General features: G+C 49.0%; 1 protein-coding gene across 4 annotated transcripts in view; it reads left to right on the top strand.

Moving 5' to 3' along the window:
• The window catches only part of LOC121675116 (cat eye syndrome critical region protein 2), a 51,302-nt gene extending 43,687 nt beyond the window's left edge, over positions 1-7,615 (top strand). For all 4 annotated transcript variants that reach the window (XM_042050185.1, XM_042050184.1, XM_042050186.1 and 1 more), the window contains one exon: positions 24-7,615. In XM_042050185.1, coding sequence (XP_041906119.1) covers positions 24-29 — 6 coding nt within the window. In that variant the 3' untranslated portion in view covers positions 30-7,615. The remainder of the gene's footprint in view (positions 1-23) is intronic.
• The last annotated feature ends 2,387 nt before the right edge of the window (positions 7,616-10,002 follow it).

The raw sequence follows: 10,002 nt of genomic DNA on the forward strand, positions 1-10,002 counted from the left end.
CATTCTTGTTCTTCCTCTTCCAGAGCTAGTCCAAGAAAGAGCGGACTTCATGAAGACGAAAGCCACACGTGATTTGGACAACAGAGAGGAGGGACAGGCCTTGCTCCCACCCTCCCCTCGCCCGAGCAGCATGGAGCTTCCTGGGTCTGTGGAACACGGTGCCGTGCCGGCTTTTGTGTTGGAAACCCGCAGCGGTGCCGGGCCCCAGCCAGCCGAGCAGCTGGCTCGCCATCGCAGGGCACCCCAAACTAGTGGCTTTCCGTGACCGGAGACTGCGTCTCATTCAGGGTTTGAGGGATTTTTTGGGTGGGGAGGGCGGGGGTGGGGGTGGAAACTTTCATTGACTGCTAAACTCAGGTATATTTTTCAGGGTGGAAGAGGACGATGATGGAATTTTACTTGTAGTATTAACGTGTGTGTTTTGGAGCTGGATCCAGTTTACAGAATTTAACCTGTTGCCTTTCTAAATAAATTTCTGTTGTTGGTGAATGTATTGTACATAATGGGGGAGGGGGTGGGCCCAGCTTGTAGTGGGCTTAGCACTGGAGGAATCGTTAACTGTTTACAATCATATCACACTGAAATCTTTCAGGATAGGATGACGGTTTGGGGGGACTGGGGAGAGGTGAGGAAATGTGTGATGGATGACTTGCTGTCCTCTGCAACCAAGACATGACCCAACAGTTGGTTGACTTAATAGCGGGAATTGCTCAGGAGCATAACATGTCCTCCTCTTTCTCTTGCCTTCTTCCTCCTTCCCCTCTCACCCCCACCTCCACCCCTCTGGATCCAGGGCCTGAGTGCGCTTCCAGCTCCTGTCATCATGGGGGAACAAGGAAACCAGGACCAGGAATTGAAACTGGGGCAGGACACCCATGGCATTGTCCCTTCTGCTAGAGTAGTACCCTTCTCTCTGCCTTTCTAATGGAAGAAATGTGTGCTCTAGAAAACAGAAAATGGCATAACTGGTCGTTTTAGAACTTATTTTGGGGAAACTGGTGCAGCTGCGGGTGGAGCAGCACCTCTCCAGTAGAACAAATTTTGTGCAAATCCATACTGCCCTGCTGCCCAAGGAGAGGAGCCAAGTCCCCACCTCTTTCTCTGACCCTGGGCTATATTCACTTCTTAGCAGCAGTGAGGCAGAAAGTGCCACAGGCTTCCTGAGCACTCTTGCTGAGGAGGAAGAGCACGAGGCTGCCTTGGAGGAATGGTAGGATTACTGCAGTGTGAGCCGTTTGTTGGATTTGGCATTTGCAAGTTGCAGGTGAACTGGAAAGCACTCAAGCACTCATTCAGAGTTAGATGTTGAGGTTGATTGGCTCAGAAATTGAGGGACAAGAGGGCTGCATGCTCGAGTTGAGTTGGTTTAACTTTGTCATCAAGCAGCAGGTCCTACAGGGCCAGTGGCAGCTTCCCTGAGCACAGGCTGCAGGGGCTCTCACCAGTGGCAGTACTGCACTGGGATACCCTGTGTGCCAGTGCTTGGACAGCCACTGCTGTTCAAGTGAGTTCCACAGGAATTCCATCTGCATTTGTTCACATCTTAAAGCCAGCAAGCAGCTGATTATTCTTGGGGAAGCTGGAGTAAAATAGGGGAGTTGTTAAGCTATGAGACTGGGCAGCAAGAGCTGCTGGGAGCATAGCCCTTGTGGGCTGGCTGCTGGTAGCACTGGGAGAGGACAGTGGTTAAAAAGAGGATCTGCCAAGGAGTCGGATGGAGTATGGCAGCAGGAGAAGGACAGAGCAGTGTGCCCTTTAGTCTGTGCTCCCAGCTAGAGGGGGGGATATAGTCTCCAGTTTCTGGAGAATTTTTCTGGCTGCTTTCTTATCTTGGATGGTGTCATCACCCATATCTTCAGCTGGATTGCACCAGGATGCATGACTGTACTGCCTCCATCCTGCTGTGTAGATCTACCACAAGCTGGCAAAGCTGCACACGCAAATGGCAGGTAGCATCTGACTGAGCCATTACTCCTTCTGTCCTAAGCTTTTAGAAGAACAAAAAGGCTAAAAGATGAGAAATATTCTTTCCTGAAATAGTTAGAAAAAGGAAGGACTGCCACGTTAGTGCCCAATGAGCCTCGCTTTTCTGTTGCTACAGTACTTTTGCCTCTGATGAGCTGTGTAGAGCCAAGGCATTTTCCAAGCCTAAAAGGAGTTAAAATTCTTCATGCAATTGCACAAGTGTGCTTCCAGATGCAGTTCTTACCCTCTGCTGCAGCCAACCTGTGAACTGTAGCTGCTGGCTGCTTAGGCCAGTCAGTTCCCTGGGACATCTGTCAATGTAATGTGAATTACTTCCAATATCTACCTACAGATGCCATTACGTTAGGAAAGGGAAGGTGGGGGTTTTGCTGTGGTTTCTTTTCATTTGTATTCATCTGTCAGGGAGCAGTTGTGACTGGTGGATTGATCTAAACTGGAAGAGATGATCCTGAAGGTTGACCTTTGAGAAATGGGTAACTGCTTTCCTCAGCCAAGAAGATTATGTTGTGTCTTTCCAAATTTGTCCCAAATGTGGCTCCTCAGCTGGCAGTGGTTTTCAGAGGTGCCCCAGCTGCTCCAAAAGGCAGCTCTAGATCCTTCACTGAACAGAGCTGCAGAAGCAGTAGTAGATTCTAATGAAAAATTGTGCAAGTACAACTCCTCTTTAAGACAGCAAACCTGGGACGAACACAATTGCTTCTCCTTGTAAAGCAGTCTTTAGTTCACTGTGGATATAAAAATAATTGGAAATAACAGATTTAAAAGCAGAGGAACTGGAAAGTACAACTTGTAGCAAAGCATTGGAAACTCTGGAAATGTGAATGTAGATTCTGCAATGAAGCCCTGCTGTACGTCAGCCTGTCTTCTGTATCACAGACAGCTGAATATTTGAAGTGCCTTTCGTTCAGCCCATTGTGAATGTTGTGGGACAGGTGGTTTTTAGAAGCTATAAAAATTCTCCAAGCAAGATGAAGCACACTTCATCTGGAACTGGCACTGAAAACGTGGTTCTAGTGATCATGGTCTCTGGATGAGTACCAAGCCTCGATCAAAACAGGAGACAACTAAGGAGGGCAAGAATTGCTTGTGGTCTGCCTAGAGAGCCCAGTGGAGTGTTAGTGATAGATACCCTCACCTGACATGAGGCAAACCTGGGAGAAGGGTTTGACTTGCACATGGTAGACAAAACCAAGTAGTGAAGCTGACTTGTCCAGGCAGGGTTTCTAGGTAAATGGCTTTTGAGGTAGTCAGTAATTTTTGTTGAAGTGGCTAACAAGCTGCTGTTGTGAGGAGAGATGGTTTCTGTTAGAAAAGTACTCATATAGAATACAGGGAACTATGGCTGGGCTTCCCTGAGGATAGGACATGCTGAGCTGGAGAGGTGCTGGTGGAATCTTAGAGCAGAGTTTCCAGACTTTCAAATGCTTTGTTCATAAGTCAGGATTGGTTTGGGGTTTTTTCCCCCCTCTTACAATATCTAGGGATCCTCTGAAAATCAGAGCTTAATCTCTCTAGGTACAATCTGAGCAAATCACAGAAAACTGGCTCCCCTCAGAGGGCACAGCCCTGGGAGAGGATTGCTGAGCTGCAATACCCGTGGAAATGTAAGGAGGAGCAGATAATGTGAATTTTACGATTTCCCAACCCGTGCTGCACAGGGCTGCTTTGTAGATCTCGTGGAAGAGAGGTTTGAGGGATTTAGAAGAGGAACATCGCAGCTCTGTATGTGCAGAGTGCTGTATTGTGCCATGGGTTGGCTTGCAGTGCAGAAGTGTAGCTGCCTTTTAAAATAACATGGCTTTTGAGTGCCATACTTGTGCCACTATCTTTAATCTTTAACACAATACAGAGAAACTCTAGTGCTTCCCCCAGCATTGTTGTAGTACAGTATATTACCAGGTGGTCCTTTTTCAGAAAGCCTCCTGAGCTAGTGACTTTGCCAAATTTCCTGTAGCTATTACTTTTCCCATGTGGAGGATGTGTTTTGCTATAATTATGGATTTCATGTTAAACGAGATTATGTAATACAGAGAACAATTATGATGGTGACCATGCTCAAGCATGACAGAAATTTCCAATATTCTCAGAAGAGCTTTGTGTGCGTTTTTAGGCTCTTGCTCTCCCCACCACTTCCTCCTTTCTGAGTGGTGTGTGGTGTTCCCAAGCTCCCGAGATGTCAAGCTGCCTTTGCAAAGGCCATTGTATAAACTCCCTCTGAGACTCTGAAGCTTTGGGTGTCTTAGGTAGTACAGGCCCATGCAATTTAACTGGAAAGGGCAGTCACTGAGGCTTCACAGTGACTTTTAGCTGTGTTTAGAATGAGTTTGCAGTCTATAAATTCCATGGTGTGACCCACCAAACCACTCAGTAGTAATCCAAGGCACCAGCCTGCAATGAGGAGGACAAGAGAGGAAGGTAAATTTGAAGCTTCAAGGCCCAACTGGTTTGATTTGTGACTTTAAAGTACAAGGAAACACTTTTCTTGGAAGCTTCTGATTCTTTCTTGTCTGCCAAATGCCTTTCTCATGCAGACTTTCCGAAGCAAATCGCCTGTGTATATTTTTGTAAGTGTGGTTTCTCAGGGTCTTGGAGAGCTATCAGCTTTATGATGTCTTATCTGAAAGCAAGTCACAGAGGCTGTCTTTCATTCTGCTGACTGAGGCAGCTCCCCTGCAGGTTCTCACCCCAACACTTCTCCATTTAAAATGAAAGTATAATTAGAAAACAACCTTTCTTTATTTTCTCCACTGTTCCTTGTCAGGCTTTTGTTCATCTCTCTGTTCAACCAGGGTTGTTTCTTTGTTCTTGATGGCTTCATTGTGCTTTCCTTTTCTGAGAAGACTGTATTGCTGTATGCTCTGTGGATTTTCAGAGAGGGTGCTGAAGTGAGTGACAGGGAGTTGTCATCCCAAAGGGTGGCTTGGAGAAGACCCAACAATGGAATCTGTGATGGTGTAGTTGCTCCTGGTCTCCCTTGCTGCAGAACAACCACGCAACTGGGTCTGCACTTAATCAGAGCAACCCCCTAAGAAGTTTTTATTGTGGTGCATCAGTGGAGGAGTAGAGGAGTTTGCTCTTGCAGAATTCCCACCTCCCACTCTGAAAAAGAGCTGGGGAGGGACTCATTTCCAGCTCTCTCTCAGTAGGAGCTCCTGGGAACAACCAGGGCAAGGCTCAGTGCACCCCTAGGCAGGGAAATTCAGGACAGCATTTAATGTATTTGAGGCTAGATGGTAACATCCAAGTGTACCTTTGAAGCGAGCTGTGTTGTACCCTTCCCTTTTTGGTTACTTGTCTTGCCTTGGCTCACATGCAGGGTTTGAGAGACCATGGAGCTTTTTGTAGATCTAACACTGCTGGTCTTGCATTGACTGAGGGCCCTTTTTCCTTCATTTGCAGCAGTGGCCTAGATTTCTTTTGGCAAAGGTCTTCCTCCTTTTGAAACGTGGATATCAAAGTGAACAGTGCATCCAGGAGAGGGCAAGAGCTACGTCCACCGGGGAAAGAGGGGAGAAAGGATTAATTAGGACTGAGGCTTAATTGGGATTTTCACGAGCTCTAGCAAGTCCCTCTGTCCTTTGCCCCTTTTATTTGGAAACACTTGGCTCACTTAGCAGAAGGGCAGTAAGTGGAATATCTTCTAAATGAGAGCAGAACTGACTCCGTGTGAGCACAATTCCCTTGTTGTGAACAAAGTAAGACCAGACAGCCACTGGGGACTCCTTTGGGCATCAAATGAGTAAGAGGCCCGCAGCCACCTGGTGCACTCAAACACTGGAGCACGGCAGGGGAGCAGTGTCCCTTTCTGAAGCCAGCCAGGCAGCTACAGGAGCTCAGGCCTCAACTGGAAAGTCCTCTGATCCCCTTTTGTATCATATGCCAACTCTTCCCCTCTCCTTGCTTCCCAGCTTTCAAGTCTCTTTCCCTCTGCTGGCTTCGCTGCAGTCGGTGGCTGTCGAGTGCAGAGATGACAGCTCACTGCCCACGCGAGCACAAGGGCAGAGGGTTGACCTTGCCAGCTGGCTCCTCTGCACACACATAGACAGCAGGTGGGGAGGGCACATTCACTCTCCTGATGAAATTAAGGTGTCCTCAGTGGCTCACGCGTGTTCTCTTGTGTGCCCCTGGGGTTTGCCACCCAGGCACAGCGGTGTCTGTCCATCTGCCAGTACAAGGATTTGTTCCTGGTCCCACTGCAGGGCTCCCACATGTGATCCTGGCATGTCTACCTCCAGGAGGGTTTAGGTTACAAATGTTTGTGCATATACTGTGTGCAACTGTGAAAACTCTTGTCTCTCCTCCTTGAGGGATCAATGAATGCTGCTGCCTGATCTTTTCCTGAGCAATAATAACACGCAGCAGTGCAACTTTGACCTTCCCATACTGTTTTAGGGCTAAGATGGCTATGGAACACACTGGGGGGGGATCTGCACAGTTTCAGTGGGAAGCAAGGTGCTCTCTGTGGCCCTGCATTTTATCATGCCACGTTCCTGCTTTCCCAGAGACTGGTGGGTTGATTTAGGTAGTCATGAGAGAGCTGGTTGCTGCTTCTGTGTTTGGGAAGGCAGAGAGGGAAGGGAGCAACTGGGTGAAGTTGAGCCTCATCCACAGAGCAGAGCACATGGAAGAGGGGTGGGTGGACCACTGATTTAATGCCTCTGGGGGAGGAGAGTGACCCACTGCTGCTTCACTTGGCATTGCAGGGGAGGTAGTGGGGGAGCCTATGCCACTACGTCCATTCATTTTTCCGAAGTTGGGTAACAGTGGGGTTGTTTTTGTATTATTGTAAGTTTGTAAAGAATGTAATCTGTCTGTCGGGGGCACAAGGAGAAAACGGGGGCCTTTCTCTTTTTGGGTGAGGCTGTTCTTATGTTGCTGTGCTTTTTGTTGTTGGGCAGGGAGGGGTCTAGTGGCCGTGGGGGCAAAAGCCTGGCCCTTGTCAACAGCTTGCAGCTGTCCCAGGGTGACAGGAGGGTGAGCTGAGGCTGCAGCAGAGAACTCCCACACCAAGCTGTGAAAATGCCTCTGCCTGTGTCCCTCAGTGGGGGAAATCTGACCTCTGCAGCGGGGCTCTGTGCTGGCACGTTTTGCTGGGAGCTGGGATGTAACACTCGAGGTCTGGGCTTGCTTGTCCTTGGCTCAATTGGAAACTGAGCTGAGCAGCTGCCCATGCTGTTTAGGAAAGGTTGGACTGGATGGGCTCCATTTATCAGCTCAAGAAGGAGTTCGTGTTGGAGCTGCTCAGCCCAGCACTTCTGTCCCCAGCAGGGCCTCAGGGGCTGCACCTCTCCATCACCTGCTGCCCAGGAGCCCCTGCCTCCCTCCCCATCCTGTAGAGCACAGTGTCAGGGATCCTCTTCTCTCTCCTGCTGCTGCAAAGTTGTGTGAACTTTCCTGGTCAATACTGGAAAGGGGAATGCTATTTATTTTTATATTGTGTATATTTTGTCTTGGTCTGCTGATTACCTTTGTTCCCCAAGAGCGACAGTTACCTCAATAGTTAGTTTAATACTGTGTGTTGGGTAATTTTTTTAAAGAACTTTTTTAAAATCTTGATCCTCGGAGGTCTGTAGATTTTATTTCCATATGAATTGGTTATTTTGTATAAAGTACATTCTTAAAATAGCAATCATCCTTGCTGTATGTGTGTTTTCTTGTCTCCTGGATGGTCTCCCTTTGCAAGGGGAAGCAGATGGGGGTGGGAGGATAACACAGAGGGCTTTTTTTCAGAGAGACAAAGCCCTGGACTGCAGTCAGACACCGTGGTACCACCTGTAATCCATTTACAAGAGAGCACCTGGAAAGCTAATTGGGATCATTTCCCGTTCAGAAGCACAGCTGTCCGCCTATGAACAACCCAGCTCTGGAAATGAGGTGGTGTCACTGCTTTCCCCCCAAAGTCCCTGGTGGGCTGTGGGATTTCCTGCAGCCCAGGTGTGCTTCTCCCCAAAACACCCCATGCTTTTGGGGCACAGGTAGTCTGTTCCCCCACACCCACGTGAAACCTCTCAGCTTTAAAAGTGGTGGCTGCCCGGAGTGATGCTGCTTCGAAGGAGGAGCTGATGTAGCCTCTGCAATTCCCCTTTGTGCTGATTTCATGATGGCCCTCAGGGGCTGTTAGAGGAATGGAAAGCCTTCGAGCCCATCTGTAGTGGTCCAAATCCATACTGGGCCCCAAAGGACACTTGCTGTTTGCCATTGATTCAATCTCCCATGTGAGATGGGCCAGGGGTTGCAGCCCTCCCAACAGGGAGGTGTTTAAAGACAACTTAGCTGCTTCTCACAGGGGTTTCAGCATCACAGCCATACTGTTTCATGCTGGAAGGTGCCTGCTGTAGGTGCATGGGAGCAGCTTGCACTTGGCCATTGCTCAGCTGCTCCCTGAAATGTAATTTGCTCAGTTCTGCTGATTCAGCAGCTTTGCATCAGGACAAAATTAAGGTGATTTTCCTTAAAAGCTGGTGCCAGCAAACAGAGGCATGTGGGGGTGAACAGCAGAAGGCTGGGGGCACGAAGGCTCCCCAGGTGCATGCTGCAAGCCCTTTCCCTCTCCTCCTCAGCTCTAGCCAGTGAAATCTCCCTCTGTTTCCTCCAGGGCTGGTAACAGACGCTCACATCTCCTGCCAAAACAGCCCTGCAGCGTAGCCTGCTTGCTCCATGGGCTCCATCTGCCCCTCCTGTGGGATCCTCACTGGGGCTGGGGTTGCTCCCAAGCTGAGCACACTCTGCTGGCTCTCAGCACCAGCGCTGCCTCTGCAAAGAGATGCCCAGGAAACATTTGTCTGTGGTGCAGGACTCCATACTCGTTGGCCAAGCCAGGGGCCAGCATCTTTTCTGGCCAATGAAGTTCACAGGAGCACATGTAGGCAACTTCCCATCCTGGGCCTTTGGAGGAGCCTGAGCTGCACCCTGACATCTTCAGTACCCCAAACCCACCAGCCAGGTGCCAGAGCTGCCCCTGCTGTCCAGGGCAGCCAGATGGAGTCAAACATCCTAGCAGGGCTTTTCCCAGCATGGCTGCAGCTCCAGGCCCTGCAAAGGCTTCTGAGGAGCTGGGCTCCTTGTTCCTGGGGAGGACGAAGGGCTGCTCTCTGTCACGTATCCCCCTGCACAGGGGCCAGAGTTTGGGGTGACAAGAGCAAGCTGTCCAATTTAGGAAGGGGAGGAATTTGGTCGCCCCTGTCAGTCCCAGGAAGTGTTTGGGTCAGAGGGGATTGGCACAGGGAGATTTTTAATCCTGGGGCTAAGCCGGCACAGAGTGGAGTCAGCACTAATTGGAACCAGTCCTGGGGAAGGGGCAGATGGAGAGCTGCTCCTTTTAGAGCTGCCTTGCAGCCCAGGCAAAGACAAAGCTTATCTGTGCTATAGGAAATGCCATGTCTTGATCTTGACAAGATGCTATCACGAGTGTAACAGGCGGTGTCAAACCAAGCCACGTGCCCCCTTATTTTTTTCTACCTTTGTTTCTACTACTATCCACAATTCTTTATTCTTCTCCTCTTTCCTTACTTCCACGGGTTGGCAAAGCTACTCCCACCCCCTTGTGAAAAAGGGAGCTTTTCTGAGTTCTTAGACTGAGGTTTTAAACCCTCTCTAGCCTCCTTCTCCCTGAGAACAGGGAAGCTTCCCAAACTCAGCTTATTTTCCCAAAAAAAGCCATTTCAAAGAAACTTACTTGTTCATATAGGCTTGAATTGGGGATGGATTTGATGAATCAGTTTCAATAGGGACCAGTTCAGTGCCCAGTTTGGGTGTGGAAATAAATGGCAGCCACTCACCCCCATGATGGGGCAGACCCTGGGGAAAGCTCTGACTCCAGGCAAGCTTTGCTACAGCTGGAGGATGATGAATCTTTCAAAAATTCCTAATGGTGAGGGAAGAACCGGAGTGTATTTGGCACCATCAGTGGATTTTGGGGGTTTTGGGTTTGGTTTGGTTTTTTTTTTTTTTGGGGGGGGGGGGGGGGGTTTTTTTTTACATTTTTATAGTTAACTGAAAAATAAAAAAAATTGAAGG

This window comes from Corvus kubaryi, unplaced genomic scaffold (assembly GCF_017639235.1).
Source record: "Corvus kubaryi isolate FWS band 111438036 unplaced genomic scaffold, C.kubaryi_AGA036_p1.0 72, whole genome shotgun sequence".
Lineage (NCBI taxonomy): Eukaryota > Metazoa > Chordata > Aves > Passeriformes > Corvidae > Corvus > Corvus kubaryi.